This window comes from Anarhichas minor, unplaced genomic scaffold, assembly GCF_050575085.1.
Source record: "Anarhichas minor isolate MPS153535 unplaced genomic scaffold, ASM5057508v1 ptg000030l, whole genome shotgun sequence".
NCBI classification, from domain to species: Eukaryota; Metazoa; Chordata; class Actinopteri; order Perciformes; family Anarhichadidae; genus Anarhichas; species Anarhichas minor.
This window is the reverse complement of record NW_027466476.1, coordinates 549,256-570,085: the sequence shown is the minus strand read 5'-3', so window position 1 is coordinate 570,085 and position 20,830 is coordinate 549,256. Positions and strand designations below refer to the sequence as shown.

The window sequence follows — 20,830 nt, the reverse complement described above, 5'->3', positions numbered from 1 at the left end:
TCATTTGTAAGACCCTTGTGAGAAATTCAAAGTCATTCAGGCTCGTTATCATTTTACAACAGGTAAAACATCCCCTTCAGGATTCCAAAATGAATTGGCTGTTGGCTCATCTCCTGTTTTGCAGGCGCATGTTTTGGAGTTTGATTGGAGGTCAGCATTTAGGGGGCTGGTCCCTCACATGGCACATTGTGTTAAAGTGGTGCTGGAGGATGTTTGTACCAGGAGTCTACAGCAGGAGGAAGCCTTACATTCTTCAGGACACACCTCCATCACCCTGAGCCGCACTACAGGACACACCGCCATCGCAGCCGGCAACACACATCTCAGAGAAGACTCCTTCTACACCTACTCGGAGAGAGAGACTCCCAAAATGATAGACAAGGTACTCCCAGATTTTTGGTAGGATGGACTGAAAAATGGTTGTGAAGCTGACAATTAAATGTAATAAGTGGTGTTTTCTTACTCTTACATATATTATTCCTTATAAAGTTGTAATATAGTTATGTTGTGTAAGTGACACAGAAAAACAAAAGAGGGAAACCATGTCTGACCTCTCTTTCTTTTTCGTTGTCCCATCAAAGGTTCAATCTGTAATCTTAACGTAAAGACTTGCTACCAAAATATAATTAATAAAAACATAGTATTTGAACATGCCATAACTTCTGGAATGATTTATAAATGTACAAAAGTACAATGATAAAAACCTGTTAGTAAGACAACAAGATGAAGCTGTCTCTCTTGATCAGGACACTACACTAGATCCCCTTCATCTAAGTTTTATTCATGAAAGCATTTCTCATACAGTGATTTCAAATTCAACTCCACTTTTCCTCTCTTGTTTATCCCTGATGTCTCGTTTTCTCTTCAAGAATAAAAGTGCCAAAGAAAATTTCAAAGAGGAAGCATTACTTGAAAATGAAGTTCGGAATATTTCATCAATTTAGTAAATCCCCTGTTGGTCTGTCCCCGATATAGAGATGGGGTTCTGTGTGTGTGCTTCACATGTCATTCACATGTTAAACCATTTCTACCCTACCAACAAATACAAACACTATAAGCCACTGTTTTTCTCCCACACATGATTGATCACATTATACGTCTGTAAAACTCAGCTGGTCTATGTTTGCACAAACTGAAACACACAAACACACGCACCGGTCTAATACAACACTATGTATTAGACCCAAACTTGTCACTCCTCACCCTCTGCGTGAGCATACACCTGTGTCCCTCACCTGTTCATCCTCCTTTATGACCTGGCTGAACAATGCAGGTCTAAAAACATGGCCTAGAACTGTCTGAGAAGTTCGAGGGAGGGCAGAGACTTTGTAGTGGGTTGGTGGTTTTGCCTGTCCTGGCTCTCTGTCCTTCTCTCCAGCCCCTGCTCACTCCCCAGACCTGCCAGTCCTGGTCACATGACATCCCCTCCCACCTACACACCTGTTCCCACTTTCCTCATCAGACCTGTAGTTTCTAGAAAACACACCGAAAAGATTTTACTCTACTATATATTTGGAGTTTTACGATAAGTAATTGTTCTTTGTATATAAGAAACATTTCACCAACAAAGACCACGCTTCTTATGATTGCAAATTAGTTTGAAATAACATGACATACATCACAAAAAACATAATAAATAGGAGAACTGAAGCCACCGGGAGATAATTGACACACTTTGTTAAACACAGGTTGTTAAATCAGGAGAAACTTAATTTACAATGAACAAATACATTTATTAAATTGTGCAAAGTAAAGTAAAAATTTTGGAGAGTCGACACTGGTGGAGTTGTTGAAGGCAGTAGGGGCAGGCTGAAGATCTAGATGATGGCATGTGGAGTGGGACTGCCCTCAGTGGAAGAAACCTTGAGCACCGGATGTGATGATGAATGGGGAGGAGGGTCACATCGGTTCGTACTGAAATGACAGCTGACTGCACAGAAGAGAACAGGTCTTTAAAGTTTGACGGGAAATATATGATTGGCTGAGGGAGGCCGTGGCGAAATCGCCCACTGTCAGCTGATAGAGTAGGAGCCAGAGAGATGTGTGAGTGAATGAGAGCATAAAAACACTGTCCTAATGTAGGAAGTTAGAGTAAATCCCCAAACTTTACATAGTTAATTAATTTACAACTGATTATAAATACTAGATTTCAAAATATCACTCCTCTAAGCAAAGCTCTCTAGGTTTTACTGTACTTTACTCTCAGTAAATAATCAATGCTAGCAATTTGATATTCCAGGAGGGATTTGGTAATGTTTAAATTATTATCGTGGCACCAAACATACTAAGCCAAATTATGAAAAGTGCCAACGGACAAAATCTATTCTGAATCCAAAGTTACAGGTCAGATATGCTACTGGTTTACACGACAGGAGTGTGGTGAGAGTATATTACCCCATCATCCTACATCGGACACCGGAAGTACCGCTAACGCATGTTGGCACATGATTTGAAGACTGGCCATCCCCTTTTGATACTACTGAAACAGCAGCCCAACACAGCGACATGTCACCGTGCAGGACTCTCGCCGGAGATACACACCCGACTTGTCTCGAGAGTCAGCGAGATACGTGAATGTCTCTCCCCGACAGTTCACGCTCACTGTCACGATCAGGATAACCAGGGAAGTTACTCTTGCATATGTCACAACTACGTTAGAGGCACGACCAGCGTCCAGATATAACGATGATCCATAGAAACCAATGAGGAGAGAAAGCACAGAGAGTGAGTGAACAAGAGCATACAAACACTGTCCTAATGTAGGAGGTTAGAGTAAATCCCAACATCTTACATAGTTAGTTAATTATTTTACAACTGTATGAGTATTAATACTATATTTCAAAATATCACTCCTCTACGCTAAAGCTCTTAGTTGTACTGTACTTAACTCTCAGTAAATATTCAATGCTAACAATTTGATATTCAAGGAGGGATTTGGTAATCCTAAAATCATCATGGTGGCACCAAACATCCTGAGCCAAATTATGAAAAGCGGTAGCAGTCAAAGTCTATTCTGAATCCAAAGTTACAGGTCAGATATGCTACTGGTTTACACGACAGGAGTTTGGTGAGAGTATATTACCCCATCATCCTACATCGGACACCGGAAGTACCGCTAACGCATGTTGGCACATGATTTGAAGACTGGCCATCCCCTTTTGATACTACTGAAACAGCAGCCCAACACAGCGACATGTCACCGTGCAGGACTCTCGCCGGAGATACACACCCGACTTGTCTCGAGAGTCAGCGAGATACGTGAATGTCTCTCCCCGACAGTTCACGCTCACTGTCACGATCAGGATAACCAGGGAAGTTACTCTTGCATATGTCACAACTACGTTAGAGGCACGACCAGCGTCCAGATATAACGATGATCCATAGAAACCAGTGAGGAGAGAAAGCACAGAGAGTGAGTGAACGAGAGCATACAAACACTGTCCTAATGTAGGAGGTTAGAGTAAATCCCAACATCTTACATAGTTAGTTAATTATTTTACAACTGTATGAGTATTAATACTATATTTCAAAATATCACTCCTCTACGCTAAAGCTCTTAGTTGTACTGTACTTAACTCTCAGTAAATATTCAATGCTAACAATTTGATATTCAAGGAGGGATTTGGTAATCCTTAAATCATCATGGTGGCACCAAACATCCTGAGCCAAATTATGAAAAGCGGTAGCAGTCAAAGTCTATTCTGAATCCAAAGTTACAGGTCAGATATGCTACTGGTTTACACGACAGGAGTTTGGTGCCAGTATCTCACCACAGCAGCCTACATCGGACACACCGGAAGCCTGAAGTGAGGTTGAAAAGCTTGCAAGTTCATCTGCCAATTTGCCAGATGATAGACCTTCACATCAACAGGGAGCCCCCCAGGAAGCCTGACCAATAAAATAAAATAAAATACTTTTATACCAATAAAATAAAATAAAATAAAATACTAGAAATTTTGACTAGTGGTTTTGCCTGTGGCTTACCTCAGAGCTGTCCAGCTGTCCTCTGTGGAGCACCCAGTTTCATCCACAAGATGAAGCCTCAACATTCTAATTTATTCGAGAACTCTGCTGTGTTCCAGTTCCATCCAGCATTCTATTCTATTCTGTTCTATTCTCAAGGGCAGATAATGTCTCCTTTAATGAATTCACTATTTTCTAGTCCAGCGTTCATCATGTTTTCCATGGCACAGTTTTCACAAAACTCCACACATTATGACCCATTAGCAGTAATGATACAACACTGCATATTAAAAAAAATAATTTTGTCTATTGCTTCGCAGATATTTTAAATCATACGTGCAACAAGTCACAACAAAAGTTTAAGCTGTTGCAAGTAACTCCACAAATGATCCTTTTAACATTGTTAAGCTGTCTATGTTTGCAAATTCATATTCAAATGCTAATATGTTGCATCCCGTGTACTGTGGTAATTATAGCCACACCCAAATCTCACCGGCACCTGAGTTTGGGAATTAGGCAATTGATGGATTTGAGACCTTAAAACTGTTCTGAACTGAATTATTTGGTGGATAATAGTTAAATACCTCCATCTCCTCCTCGGTGGTAGTTTTAGGCTGAACGCGACGCTCAGTCTCCAGCAGGTCCTCGGGTATTCAGCATTTTTAATGTAGGTAGATCATTTTGACTTGGTCATTTTAAAAGTAGCTCGCAAGTCGAAAAAAGTGTGGGCACCCCTGGCCTAGACCCACGGGAGATTAATGGGTTTGTAGCCTTAGCGGAAAGCCCCCTCTACAATAGAGAGTCCAAATGATTTGGGACTGACACAGTTGACACCCTGGATCAGAGAGGGCCTTGGAAATAATCATCAGCATTACTTGAGGGGAGGACTTTTTGAACAAAAGAGAGACAGGGGGTAACCCATATGCAATTTGGGGGATATTATGAGGGCTAGATGGTGTGTAGAGAAAAGTGTTGAATTGGGGAAAGTATAGAGTATACAGATGATAGAGGGATGTATCACAAAGAGGCCAGGGCAGAGAGCAGGATAAAGACGGGATAGTTTGAGAGAAGAGATGAGAAGAGAGGGCCTGGGAAATGGCAGGGAGAGGTGAGGTAGACACCAGAGATTGACTTTTCTCAGGAGGAAGTCCAGTGTCTGATGTGAGACCAGGCTTAGTGTCGAACTCTACAAAGGTCCTCCACTGTTCAGAGCTGGACTTCCATATATTTACTTCAATTTAGAATGACACAATCCTGTTGTTTTTTTTTAACTTGTTTTTTTTTACCATTGCTGAACAACTTTTCCTTCTTTAAACTTTCTGAAACTCACTTTCACTCACCTTCTTTTAACTCTTCTGCTCCCCACTACTCTACCCTGCACTGCACATTGCACAGACTCTTATCATTACTGCCTCACCTCTTTCTCTCCTCTCCCCCTCCCCCTCCCCTTCTTCTCTAGCCCTTTTACACTGACAGTATTTGTGGCTCTCATTGCTAACAAGTGTCAGAATTTGTCTGTGCTCAGAACCTGTACAACATATTTATGTGTAGGTCAACGCTTCAAAGATGAGAGCCTTTCAGCCCAAAGGTTATACATGCATGCATTTGCATTCAATAACACCGAGCCAGACAGTCATCCAAGATGAGACCGTTAGATATTATATATATATTTTTACCCCCCCCCCCCCCCCCCCCTTTTGACACATGCTCTGGTGTTTGAGCAGAGAGCAAATTACTATACAAGACATAAGCATGAAATATGGCCGGTTCAAAGGCATTATGATGGATCAATATTTCACACATTTATATTCATATGTTCAGACCTCAATCCTCGCTTTTTTTTTTCCATGTGAACCCACTTCACTGTCTGTATTACCATACATATGCATGCTGCGATGGTACTGTTCATCCATCAGAGTACTTTAGATTGTGTACTTTTTTTCACTGGCAGTCAGTTGAGAGTTGAATGCCAAATACGTCTGTTCAACAGCTGGAACTCGCCCTCTTGTCAGAACATGGGATTGAGCTTTCCCTGTTTGGGGGGGGCCCTTCTAAATTAGCATCTACTTCTCTATTAAGGCAGCAGAAGTGCCTTTTCTGTATGCAGACTTCACCTGCATGTTCAGTTCACCACTTGTCTGTCTGCTCCAAATTCTGCACACACAAACAGGCCTCCCCAGCACTTAAAAACTTCATACAATCTCTTTCACCTTGCTGCAATGGTCCTGGTGGGATTCTGGGCTTTGATCTTAGCTAGTTAAGGTTTCAGTCTGACTTCAGTGTGGATGTATGTGTGTGGTTGTTTTCGCGCAAGTGTGCATGTGGCGATGACTGTCTGCTCAGTGTGTGTGTGTGTGTGTGTGTTTGTGTTCGTACCAACACTGTATGTGTATGAGATGCTTCTCCGGGGGCCTCTCCATCACTCTGCTAATGCTGAGTGTTGTGTGTATGCCTCTGCTTTCTCTCTCTCAAAGCTAAGCTCCTAATGACTACATACAGTCAGATATTCACTTAATTGCCCAAACGGCCATTGTTCACAGGCCTTTTAACCCCATTGGAAGCTTGGAGAAAATTGTGTAAAGAGATTGTGAGATTGTCAATTGTGCACACACACTGGAGCCCCGATCTGACAGAATGTCGAACTCCCCAGTCAGCTCCTATAGTGAGTCAAGTAATGGAGTGCGTGACTCCTGAATCAAGTAACACATGCTGTGATTGATTGATTGACTAAACTGGCATAGAGTTTTCTGAGTTATGGTGATTATTTTTTCCCCTCAGTGTGACCTGGCTTGGTAGCATAAGGGAAATGTGCTTCGTTTAAAGTCTTTTTTAAGAATCTGCCTGACTCATAACTCACATGTATAGGTGTATAAATTTGGAGGCGTATGAACTCACACACACACACGTGTGACACATGTGACTCCTTGGCACTTGCCTGATCATCTTTCACTGTTTTCAATGTGTGTCAATGGGAAGCACATGAGGTAGAAAGGGCAGTGGTGTCAAGATGTGCTTGTGTGCGTCTTGTTCTCTGCAGATGTATGAACAGTACATGTAAAGAATACATAAACTGGTATGTTTCAGTACATGTGCGTTTATTTTGTGCATGAACTGGCAACACACACCATCATAAAACATACAGACACACACACACACACAAACACACTAGAAGAAGATTGATGTGATCAGCCCTGTCCTTATAGGCCTTTTCCAGGACAAATGTGGATAAATTAAATCAGTCTTACTTGTTGCTCTGTCAGTTCATAGAATAAGATGTAGGTCTTTTACATTGCTGAAACGGCTCCATTTCCCTTCCTCACTCTCACCTTTGCCTGACCTTTTCTTTTTCTTTCCTTTCAGCACATCTGAATCCCCACCTGTGCCTATGTACTGTAACATTTCTGCTTGAATGTGGTTAACATGATATATGCCGTTATGAAATTAGACAAGTGCTGATGTACTCTCAGAAGTAAAGGTTGTATTTGACCTGATGATACCAATTATGCAAGTTCAGCAGCAAAGTTCACGCGGAGGGAATGTCTTTAGACATCTGTATTCTACATTTGCACTGATGTTTGCTTTTCAGCTGTAACGTGGCTTGCACAAGGTTAGGAAAAAAATGCACGTGTAATACTCAGCTCAGTCTTGAATCCTTGTCATTCTGATGACTCCCCGCAAATGTTCCATTATTTATATCTAATGAGGTCGCTCTCTGATGTTTTTCCTCTTACTGACAGGTTTCCCGTCTGTTATTGAGATCATCTTATCTTGTCTTTGCCTTCTCTCTCCCTTCAGTTCTGTGGAGCGATCATGACGGAGCTGGATGCCTTACTACCCTTGGCAGTAGCTTGCAGGGACAGCTCTCTCCTGGAGGTGCGATCGAGCTTTGTGGAGGCATGTAGCCGGGCGGTGTTTGCCATGCTGCGCCGTTTGCAGGAGAGGGCCCTTGAGGTACCATCCTCTGCACCTCTGAGGAACCTGCCTGCTCTGCTGGCCACTTGCATGTATGTGCACCAACGACTGGAGCACTACCACGCCAGGCTGAAAGATTCAAATACTGCAGCTAAAGTGTAAGGAGAGGGTGTATGCAGGCGTGTCTGTGTGTGTTGGTGGGTATTATGGCATGGGAGTGAAATGATATATTGGCTGCTATGCATAGATGTATGTGTTTGTTTTACTACATCCTCTCTATCTGTCCCTCCATCCACTCCAGCATTCCTTGGATAAAATACAGAAATTGTTATTGTTTATTGATTGAATCTTGTGACCCCAATGAATAAATTGAAATACAATTTGGGAGTCCCAAACTTTTACGTTACAGTTATGGCTGCCTTTCAAAAGGAACAACAACATTAAAGTTGAGCCGTGGGGAACATGTATGTCTGTGTGAGTGAGTGATGCTGACTGGCTGCACTAATCAGTAGAAACATGGAGATTAGTATCATTGTCAAATTAGGTTTTTACTGTCTATATTTTATAATCACAGTAGCAATACATGAATACATACTTCAAATATGATATACAAACCTACAGATGGTGACTGTAAAGGGCATCAGGCTATGTCAAAATGATGAGTCAGGCCTTGCTGCCAACATCCTCATCTTTAACATTACTCAATCATCTCCAAACCGCTGTCAATTTATCCACAATAACCTAATCAGACAGCTTGCTCAACAGATAATAAACTGAATTGCATTACAAACCGTTGTGCCACAGACTGAATCAATGTATCACAACTCATTCCAGCTGCTCTGTTTGTATTGTCACATGATTTTTTTATATAAATGTAGGTAGATTCCTTCTTTCAAAGTGTACGAGCCAAATTGTACATTTTAGATTACGAGGAAGGGACCAGAAAGTAAAAAAAAAAAAAGAGTAGAAATGATTGGCAGGAGGTAATGACACCCATATTGTGTCTACATCTGGTGAGTTTTTATGCCCCATAATACCCCCTTAACCTCTGCTCTCCACACATCCCCTTTTAAAGGCATCTCTGGTGCCCTCAGTGCTCCTGTTGTCCCACCTCTGGCCCTTTTCACCCCTCCACCTGCACTCTTATCGTGCCCCCTCCAGTCATAAAGCACTTCCTTCTCTCGACACTGGTTTTACACCTCCTGCACCCCTGTTAAACTCTTGCCTCTCTCTGGAAAGTATCAAGGCTGGCAGATTTAATGGATACGGAATGTCAAACTTAACTTCTAGAATAAATCATCAGTTCCTTCATGGAATCATCTCACCTCCTGTTTGTTTGATAGCTCCCTGAATATACAGTAATCAATTATGTGTCTGGATTACAGGATTATGCCCTGTTGGATTCTTGACCCCAGCGGTCCCTTTCTTCTTTCTTCATATACCATATGCAGTATAGATTTTATATCTTTATTACTGTTAAAGGGTTGTTTCTCTCCCCCATGCCCAGACCCCTGACCCTGCTGCCTATTCAGAAGTACCAGGACACAGTGGAGGCATTGAGAGATCAGCTGACCACCTACTGTATCCAGGTGTGTTCCACCTGCATTCTTCAAGACGCGGAGAGTCACCACTGGGCTGACCCCAAACCTTTCTACGAGGTAAAGTGTCATCACGTTTCCCTAAAAACTAGCAGGTTGAATTATTTTTCGCTCAAGACACCTAAAAAAAAACTTACACCATGCTAAACTATTGCAATGAAATATATTTAACTGTCTTCATAATCTTCTCTGAGTTAAAGTTTTTGACATTTAAGATGTATAAGCGGAGCCTGTTTGAGTATTACTTATTTACCCCCAAATCAAAAAGACTAACGCATAAAACATCTGCAGTATTGTCTAGTGTTGAATTCAGTCCTTTCATTGTAAAAAGTGGAAATTCTAATGCCACGTGTCTTAGTCGACTTTTTTCTGTAGATTTGAGGAACTCTAGGAATTATACTCTGGAGCTTTCTCACTTCTTCTTTTCATTCCCACAATACACCTTTACCTCCCACTCTCCCGCTTCTAACCAATCCTTCTACTCAGAGCTCCCTGAGAACATCTGTGGCTTCCATGCTGCCCTGAGGGCTCCAGGGATTCAGCTGTCTGAAGTCTGTAGTCTACGCTGGGACTGTCTGGAAACAGCATAGGGCCTCTGAAACTCCCCTACCCTTATGCCCTTAAACCAATCTAAACCTGCTCTCTCTTTCATACTTTACCCTGCTTTTGCCTTTTTCCCCCCTTTGTTCCTCCCTCCTTCTCTGGGTCACTGGTGTCAGACAGACCTGCTGTGCGCAGGTGTGTGCTTTTGTTCAAGCATGCCTGTGTGCGTCTGTACAGATGAATGTATGTGTGGGTGTGCAGCAGCATCTCAGGATGGTGTTTATGTATGTATCTATGTTTTCATATCTGTTTTATTTGTGTAGCATGAGGCTTCCTTCTCCTGGTTCCCTGGCCCCGTGTCTTTGCTCCTTTACAGCTCAGTGCAGCTCCACGAGAGACTCTTATTTTCTTTCTTTTTGTTATATTACATTGACCTGTAAAGGACACATGAATAGTTGTAAGCAGAGAACTATTTAATATGCTATAAAAACAACACATGAGGTCGTTAAGGCGATCAAAAGGAGTATGGAGCATGACCATGGCTACCTTCCTTGTCAGGATTTTGCCTTCAGAGCCAAATGCTGCATTTCATTTGAGAAAGAAAAAGCGGTTAAGAGTTTCCAATTTAATTCCAATCCTCAGTTCTCCCATCCCAGATTCAGTCCTCACTGCTGCCAGGCCATCATTTCGAATAGGAATTTGTTCGAAGTTGACCTGGCTGGTTAAATAAAGTTTGACTTGAGTGAACGGTTTAAAAAGTCCAACCACACATATGGTTGTGGCTGCTCTTGTTTTGGATCCAACGTCTGTGTCCACAGGCAGGGATGGCGGCCTAATCCCGGACATAGAGCTCGGTCACGCTCCCCATCAACCACCGATCCCTAAATGACTGCCTCCAGGGGGGAGAGGAAGGTAGAGGAAGGAGAGAAGGAAAAAATGAGATAGATGAGGTGAAGTGGGAATAAAATGAAAAGGGACTCTGGGGCATGATAAGATTGAAGACAGTCGGAAGTTTTGGGTGTGTTGGTATCTCCGCCACACACGTTCGATCCGCTGGAGCCGTTTATTGTAGGAGGTTAAACAGGAGGAGTTTGGGCGAGGATAGTAATCTATTTTCCTTCATCAGTGCTTCCCCCTCTCTGTCTGTCTGTCTGTCTGTCTTTCTTTTTTCTAACTCTCACTTGTCTTTCCTCACTTTATTCAGTGAATTTCTCAATTTTTCCCCTTCTCTCTTTCTCTCTCTGTACATGTGAGCGTGGATGTGCGTGCAAGTGTGTGTTGTGATGTGTTCTCCAGTTCAGGACTTTAAAGTAGTCTAAAATCCCAGTGGGGGAAGAAACCCAGGTGCAGAGTGCAGGTGGCGTGACCACTGAGACATCCTGGTGTTGACAGACCTGTCTCTGTCTCCCCCTCTCTTTCTTCTCCTTCATGTTTTCTCTCTCACTCTCTTTCTATTACTCTATTGTTATCTTCCTCTCCTCTTGGTTTTCTCTGTTTTTGCTTCACTGTCAATATCCATATCACAATATATCTTCATCATCTGCAACCTGTCCCCCACCCCCCCCCCCCTGCCATCCACCCCTTTCTTCCACAGGGTGAGCGCTGTTCTTTCTCGGTGCAGATGTGGTTCTACTTCCTGTGTGGGCTCCGTAGCGACCTGTGGGCGGTGCTCCCGGCAGAGACGGCCAAGGAGGTGCTCGGCCAGGTGTTGTCAGAGACTTTACAGCTGCTGGTGCAAAGATATGCCAGGGCCCGTCCTTCGTACAAGAGACACATGCAAATCAGGTACTCCATCACAGTGTTTGTCAAAGTTATTATGTGGGCACCTACTTTAAAAAAAATGACAAACCATCAAGTACCAATTCACAAGGCCTGATCTATAAACCGTGTGAAAAGTTAATTTAAATATAAATAAACATTCCTGACTATTTTGAATGCTATTTCTGCATTTCCACAACATATATGTTTGATGAATCACAGCTTAGTTATATGCATGTGTTATTGAAAGCATATACAGGCGGAGCTAACAGGCTATCTTATTCTTTTCCTTTCCTTTAATCAGTTAAACTATTTACTAAAATCTCCTGCGTCCCACCTGTGGGTCCCGACCCAGGTTTTGGGATTGGCTGCTCTATCATGTGCCATCCTGGCCTCAATTCTATTCATATCTTGTCACTCTTTGTAATACATTTTGGGCTACTAAAATTACAACATATAATAGGATGATAACTGAGAAAACAATCTCACCAGACAGTCAGTTAACTGTTGCTTTAGGGCTTCTCGCTTGCGTTGGTTTATCGGCTGTGGTTCAAAGATTACTCTTGACCTTGGAAACAGTAGTTGAGAAAGTAATCTCGATGCTTAAAGTGCTTAGAAGAAACTGGAAATTGGTACAACTACAACTCCAAGTAGGCTAATTTCACTTGAGCTCCAGAATTGCTATTAAATGGACCTTGAGGTGAATTTTGTTTTCTCAATCGCTGTTTGCGAGGTCAATTTTGTACTTTGAACCCCAGGAATGATATTGCTTTTCTATCAAAATAAAAAATAAAAAATCCTGACGATTGTCATGACTATAAATTGTATGTGTAGACCTCTGCTTTTATGTTTTAACTTTATGATTCTCTCATTACCTTTCTCACATGTATTTGTATAGCCAACATGAATCAATGAATGATTATAGGCTTGGCTATACATAATGGAATGATGGAATGCTAAATTACATCAGAAGTCCTAGAGAGAGCCCTACATGGTTTAACCTCTCTCACTGTTAGCCTAGTTTCACTCAGCTCCTGTGGGTCCAATGTTGGAGGTGGTCTGACGGAGTGTTAGCGCGTCATAGGCCCACTCCTTGTAAAGGCTCAGGGGATTATTTTCTTCATCCTCTTCCTCCTCCCAATAGCTGAACTAAGACAATGAACAGGATAAACTGTGACACATGGTAAGAGGAGGAAAGAGTGACAAAGATGAAGTGCATTATAAATGTGTAGCACCGCAGGATGTCAACACATACAGCCTGGTTTATGTTGCTTCGGAAATGCATGCGTTTCTAGAGGGACATTTGTAAAGTGTAAGGCGAGCCTAAACAGATGGCTTTTCAAAGTTTCCAGTGTGTGTAGCACTCACATGGGTACTCTTACGCTGCCTCACCTCACCTGTATCGGCCCATCTCTGTGTGTCTAATAACAATTTAGGCCATGGGAAGAGCGAGCATAAGGAGATGAGAGATGATGAGCAGCTCTCCGCGACCAATTGAGGAAACAGATTTAGGGGCTATAAATGTAAAAGACTTTTATTGTGAAATCCAAAGCCCATTGTATACTTAACTTTCCAACAGTAAAATCCCCAGGAGGTTCTGTTATCTGACTGGCTGTGCAATGAGGCTGTTAGTTCATGATGTATTGTTGTTACGCAGTCTTTGAAGACAGGGATTTTGCTTTCAGTGCCTTTCTCTTTCTCTTTGTGTGTTCTTCTCACATCTCTTTTCCGTTTTCATCTATACATTCACCTTTTCTGTTTCCTTACTCTGTGTCTAAGATGTGACATTACAGCATTGTTGCTATATGTGGAGCAGCTGATGTGGAGTGTGTGTAAAAGTCCCGAGGCCTTGGTGCGCTCCAGTCCTTCTACAGCAATTGCCATAATAGCGGGCAGATCAGACTGGCTGTACCAAATCCACAGCCTGTGTGACCAACTTGTGACAGTCCTTGTCATTGTCACTGCACCTCTATCTTCGCTGTATAGGTTGGTATGCACAGTATATTTTTGTTATCCAACCGTAAGTTAGATTCTTTCAGTTAAAGATGAATTGTTCAAAATTACCATTTGTGATCTCAATTCCTTCAGGATATTTATGAATAATCCTGCGAAAGAATCCACGCCACATCAGCCCGACAGTCATGTTGTCCACTGGCTGAATGCTATCAACCCTGACCTCTTCTCAGAGCAGGCCATACGGTATGTAAAATACACCCATCGTACCATCCATCACCTATCATACAGTAAGTATGCATTAGCAAGTTCACACACAAACTCGCATGCACACACACTCTGGTATGCTAAGCCAACGCACACACCTCCACCCACTGTATAGAGAACCATATGTGCGTGTGTGAGTTATGTGTGGATATATTACCACACTTAGCCGTTGCTCAGGGCTTTAAGCTAGAGTTGCTGTGGTAATATAACACAGATGCAAGCTGAGAAAGAAAAAAATAATAAATAAACTACTGTAGCTGCTAACACTGATTTTGTTTATGTTGATGGTTGCTGAGGGCTTTACACATGAGGCGTCAACAGGGTACACTGTGATGTGCGTGAATGTGTACATGCATGCATACACGTGTACATGTGTGTACGGTTACTGTTATGACCTCCAAGGTGCAGTCAATCACTCCTCCCCCCCCTCACCCCCGATTCCACTCTCCTCCCCTCTCATCTCCCTCACTGCCAAAAGGTGATGTCATGCGTGCTGATGGAGCACAAATCAAACTCTCATGCTCCTAAGTATTGGAGAGCTGAAATTAGTTTATTTTTATGACCTCTTTATTTCTTTGCTCCCACCTCCTGCCTGCATTCAGGGGGCCAGGGGGCCCGCCAGTGGCCCAGGGCCAGTTCCACAGGTCCTCATCCAGGCTTTGGCCTCTGTGGCCACATCTCTCCGCAGCCCATTAAAATAAAACCCATTGTTATGGTTATTAAATAAAACAATAATGAAACCATAACGCACATAAATTAATCATCCAGCATTACAGGCTATAAAGAAAGTATCTGAAGTTATGTTTTCTGGCCGTATGTTTCTGAATTCACACACTCATGCATCTTTCTTCTTGCCTTTGTGTGTGTGTGTGTGTGTCTTGGTTCTGTAAGCTGACCCTGTGCTGTAGCCGGGTAGATTTATCAGAGCAGTGAAAAGAGGATTTCTTCTGGATGTGCAGTCCTAGTGACATCATATATTGCAGTGTCAGATTGAGGCATAGTTTTCCTCAGTCAAGCAGCAGGGCGCACCCTGCTCTGGCTTTCAAATGAAATGTTTAATTTCTGGGCAGACACCCCCTGCTTTCCCTCCCACCTCCTCGCTCTTTAGACAAACTCTGTCCATTCCTTCCATTAGATTTTATTGAGATGTATAAAGTAATATGCAGGCACACACAATTCGGCATGCCCTCACACTTGCACACATACATAACCACAAGCACAGGCTCTGAAGGGTGCACGCACACACACGCACACACACACACCAAGGATACGGCTCATTACCCACAGCTGGCTGCAGCCTCTTGGTTATACAAAAGATGTAGGAGGGGGGTACTGCTGTATATTCATGTATTTGGCTGTCTCCCAAATGTTAATTTGGTTTTAGCTGGCCGAGATTAGAGCTAATTCCTTCCCGGTGCACACTATAAGTAATCGAGAGTTAAGGCATTTGCAGACTAAGCTCATATCAGGAGTGAGTGACACAGAGGGAAGTTACCATTGTAGCATAAACACTATTTCTTCCCGGATTGCCATCCGAGACAACTGTGATTTCAGTCGCTTGTCTTTCACTTGTGAAGCTTTTCCCTCCTTGCTAAATGGACTGCTATCTGTATACTCACCTGACACTGCAGAACTGTCAACTTTGTTTTCCTTCTTTCCGCTCTCAGAGACGGCCTTATGGGCCAGGCGGCCTCTGCATGTCAGCTGAGGCTGCTGAACTCTGACCCAGGATGCAATCCCAGGTTGCTACTGCGAATGCTGCTTTACAAAGACTGTCACCTGCCCAGAATTCTCCTGGAAAACACGCGTAAGTCAGTTTTTTAGGTGTACAGGGATTGGTATGTGTTAACAGTGTCTGTGTGTATGTGTGCTGTACATGCTGAGCTGTCATTCCTTGCGCCACTTTCATTAATTCTTTAATATTTTTATAATACTGGACCCACAGAGTCGATCCCGCAGGGGCCATGTGTGGGTTGATGTTTACCAATCTCTTAATTATGGTGCTGTAAGATCCTTAAGCGAGTTATACAGACCTTAGATGAGCTCTATCCATTTTATGAAGTTATCATCAGCATCTTTGCCATCATCATCATTTTCACCTTGGTCACCATCATCACTAAATCAATAGAGAGCAGTAATAAACACAAAACAGGCCCAGGCGGAGCACACACGCTGACCTTTAAAGATTTTCCCTTCGTTCTTCTCCCCTCCACACCGGCAACAGTCTAACCTTTAAAGACTGTTGTGCACTCGCACATTAATTCACATTATAGCGACCTCATTAATAACAACTCTCACTGTCTCGTTCTCCCGCTCGGTCTGAGTCTGGCTCAGAAGCTCTGCAATGCTTCTCCCCGCACGTTGCCGTAAATCAACGCTAGAAGCGCTGACTCTCGCGTGTTATCACGGTGACGGGCTAATTAACCAGGAAGCAGACAGACAGAAGGAACAGCTTGCTTGAACGCACTCACACAAGCCGCCGCATTTCCCTATACATTTATTTGGCGGAGTGGTTTTATGGTACTCTATTCATAAGGAGTTCAACTTACTAATAGATAATACAGTGAGTCACAAACTGCCTCAATTGGACTCTGTTCTATCTAATTGAATTATTGTGGCAGTAATTGTTAAAGTCAGCTGCTGTTGAAACATTGGGACAGTATTTCTTCACGAGCACTTTTTCAATTGTGTCGTTGCTCTGTGGCCTATTTTAAAATACAGCGAATCTGCCTAATAAAAGCAAACCAACCTGCTCCAGAGCTAGCTAGCAAACTGAATGACCTAGCCATTGTCTGACAATTTGAAAATGTAACTATTGCAGACGGATAACACCTCCTCCACATGTACAATACACTACACTACAATAATGATGCACAACTCACTCTCAATCAGAAGATATGCTACTTCAGGTACACACACACACACACACACAAACCCACACACAGCCCTTTTTATTATCATCAGCATGTCTGCTTCCAATTACAGAGGTTTGCAGAGAGGGCCCTTGTGACTAGTTGACTGGTTGTCCGGAAGATAAACAGGTGTTTGTATTGGCTTTGTATCAAGGTTGGATAAGCTTAGAGACGGAGAGCGAGGGAAAGACGGCGTGGAAATAAAAAAATAAAAAAAAGTAATCGCGAAATCGACTTAGAAACACAAACCCATTGGAATTATTGTGTGCTGCAGAAGTAGTGGAAACTCCACAGAGATGTGCCGGCACACTGTCATCAGTTTTTCTGAAGCCATCTGCTGCCCCATAATAGGATCATTATTAAGAGGCACCTAGTTAACCTGCCATGCTCTCCAGCACCCCAAGTGGAAATCAATGTTAGTCACCTCGTTTTCCTTGGAACTTTGCAGCCACGGCAATAATATCCAGAACACTTTCTCCGTGTTTTAAGGACCAAATACCAGACAGGGAGAGAACAAGATGCCGTCTTAACCCACATTATGTTGCATAACAGACTGATTGTAGGTCAGGTTGGTTGACCACATTTGAGTGTCTGTGTTATCGTGAAAGAAAAGGAGAGAGACGTAGAGGGACCGAGATAGAGGATGAGCCTCATCTGGACCTTGAGTGTGGTGGCAGTGTTTCCTACCTGCCCTCTAATCAAAGTGGATGTTATTACTGTCCCTGTAATGCAGGAGTTAATTTAGCCCTGTTATTTTAAAATAGTCCAGCATTAGTCAGAAGGAAGCTGCGCTGCCCTCCATCACAGCGCCCCCTCATTGACTGCTGCTTGCATACACTCTCCTATTCAAATAGCCGTCATCTCCCACACAGCAGACTGACAGACCGCTGGATGTCTGCCACCTCTGGAGCAACGGGCCTTTCCTCAGCAACCCCTGTCAACTTAACACACACACACACACACTTGTAAGCGCACAAAACACATATATAGACATCCATATGGTTTACACAAACACACACCTCCATCCTCAGCCCTCTGCTCAGACAGCAACCCCCACAAGGACATCCTGTCAAAACCTCTTCCTTTTCACTTCCTGTCTCCATGTGCTGCAGCGCCTTTGAAATCGGTTTCTTTCTGTTTTTTTTTTTTTTTTCCTGGTCTGTTTTTTTTTCTCTCCATCTAACACAGATGGAGGGTTTTTCTTCCCCTTCTATTTCACAATGCCTTTTGTTCACCCTTTCTGTTAACATGTGTCAGGTTGGGCAGCCTTGACATTTTCCAATGTGTTTTTGTGCGAAGAAATCAAGATGCTGTTTCATAGGATAGGGTTGTATATCTTTCACTCCCTACCTCCATAAGGTTTATATCTTCTGAATCGTAATTCAAAAAACATTCTGATCTTACACTCACCTACACACACCCTAACTGAGACCATATGTGCATATGAGTAAGCCTCTTCATCTCTTTGTGTATCCTGTTGATTGTGTCTGCGTGACAAGTGTTCATGAATATCCAGATTCCATAAATTCTTTGACATTTTGATTGCCCACACATTTATTTGTATTGTGCCCGGAAGTGTCTCACTGACTCAGACTGACTCTTTTCTTCTCAGATTTTTGCCAAGAGAGCTGCTTAGGGGTGTCTGCAGAGAGCTGCAAGGCAGGCGATGACTTAAAAGTCGCATTGTTCAACCTCTTCAGTTGCCTGAATAATGTTCCCAAGGCCTTGACTCAGATCCTTCAACCATACCTGGAAAGGTCACACATTTGGGAACATCTGTACACACTGGCAGGTAAAGTAGCAACCAGCTGCTGCATAATGTTGTGATTCAGGAGTCCTTACAGATGATTGACTATGACTAATTAATTATAGTACTGCGCTACCTTACATCGTGTGATTTAAAATGAAATACTGTTTTCATGTTATTACAAATGAAACACTAAATGTTATTAAATAGCATGTTTATTTGTTGTGACCAAAAATGTGTTTTTACTGCATGAGAGCAACTTTAATGTCATTTTACAAAAGTATTAGCTCATTGTGATTTGGATCATAGGGCAGTATAGTGTTCTGTTTATTTTCTGTTCTTCACTATGAAGTAATGATAAAATATCAAGTCAGGATCATTCTCACTTTAAAATTAATTGGAAAACAGATTTTTACATTTTCTCAAAATGTATTAGAGATGTTTCTAAATACAAGAGTAAAGCTGCCCACAGGTAATATGAAATAAATATTAAAATGTTTATGAGAAAATATAAGACAGGTCAGTGTTGACATTGCATGCACGTGTACTGAAGCATGACTTTAATATACTATCACAAAGACGGCAATTACTCCCCGACTTTTCCTTTCTTTCCGCCTCTCTCTGGTACCAGCTTTGATACAGAGCTTAATCAGAACCCCTGTTGAGTATGGAGCCCTTTTTGGTGGTGATTTTTATATCCTGGGTGAGTGGTAATTATTGTAGCATAAATTAGGGTGATTGGAGAAGAGTATTTGGATGAAGACAGAGCAGGGGAGGGGTCGACAGAGGGGAAGAACAGAGAAGAGATAGAGTGAGCCAGAGAGAAATTCTGAAAGTCATCCAATCATCATTTATCCTCACAGTGTAATTAGGTTAATTATTGGACTCTGCCAAATCTTTGTATTATAACTTTGGTTACAGGATACCCCTAGTGCCATTTCTATTTAAACTGTTCACTGAGTTAACTTTCATAGATTACGTCGAGAGTTTCACTATTTCTCCACTTACACTGGTGTTTCATCACATGGTAGCAGTTTTCGAATCAATACACCAGTCAATACGGTAGCGGGCGGTATAAAGTCTGAGAACCAAGTGACTTTGAAAAATAGGTCTAGGTCTCACCTGCCACCGAGCGCATCTCCTTCGAAAAGCTATATCATTTTCTGTTCCGCTCTCCTCTTTTTCTGTGGGTCTGAGGTCACACATTTGTTAAACGTCCCTGGAGATTTCAGTGCACTTCCAGTGCCTTCAGAGCACTATATCTCTCTGTCGTAGCCTTTGGTTTTACAGCTGAAGCTGTAGGAAGTTTATGGGTGCCATACAACTTCACGCCGTAGCTGCTCTGCTATCAATATGAGCGGGATATGAAAGGGCAAAGCGACGGAAGACATAGTGCACCTGGAGAAGGTATTACGATTTCTAGTGTCAGGCCACCTCGGTTTGATCGAGAACATCTGAATTCAAGTTGACATTACTCGATTATTGCGCAGATATTTCTCTGTATTGTCCCTGTATTTTCTCCTTGTTTAAAAAAGTATGTGACGCAGACTGAGTGCGCTATAACTAGGAGGACTATTGTGTAATCCACTCTAATTTGGTAGCAATCATAAAATTTAATCTACCCTTCATTTTTATGTCAATAATATGGCATGTCTGCTGGTCTTTGACAAGTTTACAAGTTCAAACCTTTTGTGATTTAAGACCTAGTACGGTGATAAAACTGTATTTTAATAGAATAGTATTAAATGTTAGTATGAGGCCTCATTTTTCATTATGTACTGAGAGACGTCTTTGTACTGCATGACTACTTTTAAAATAATTAAAGAGTTTTTCGTGCAGCAGGCAACATGTCTGCTTAATAAATTCAACTGGACATCATATTCTGCAGTTGATTACTCTTCATTCTCTAAAGTACCTAGTCGGTCTGTCAATTGACACATGTACCATTGTCGGACACAGTTACAAAAACTGCATCACACTGAATTTAGTTAACTTGGTAAAGCAGAACATTTCCATGGCAAAGTTGTAACTAAATGAGTCAATATTATCGGTGTCATCTGGGTTTCTTCTACTTCATTGGCTTCCGGCTGTATGAAGGCTTCAGTCCTTCATACAGACGACACAATATCAGCCTGATTGTAGCCTGCCCGATCATTTTATCCCGTGTAATGTGTCAT

At 42.3% G+C, this 20,830-nt stretch overlaps 1 protein-coding gene across 2 annotated transcripts in view; it reads left to right on the top strand.

The window, feature by feature from the left end:
• kiaa0825 (KIAA0825 ortholog) overlaps positions 1 to 20,830 on the top strand; it is a 110,768-nt gene that overhangs the window by 23,235 nt on the left and 66,703 nt on the right. For both annotated transcript variants that reach the window (XM_076104366.1, XM_076104368.1), the window contains 8 exons: positions 125 to 382; positions 7,759 to 8,033; positions 9,383 to 9,533; positions 11,611 to 11,801; positions 13,554 to 13,760; positions 13,863 to 13,973; positions 15,662 to 15,801; positions 18,519 to 18,698. In XM_076104366.1, coding sequence (XP_075960481.1) covers positions 125 to 382; positions 7,759 to 8,033; positions 9,383 to 9,533; positions 11,611 to 11,801; positions 13,554 to 13,760; positions 13,863 to 13,973; positions 15,662 to 15,801; positions 18,519 to 18,698 — 1,513 coding nt within the window. The remainder of the gene's footprint in view (positions 1 to 124; positions 383 to 7,758; positions 8,034 to 9,382; positions 9,534 to 11,610; positions 11,802 to 13,553; positions 13,761 to 13,862; positions 13,974 to 15,661; positions 15,802 to 18,518; positions 18,699 to 20,830) is intronic.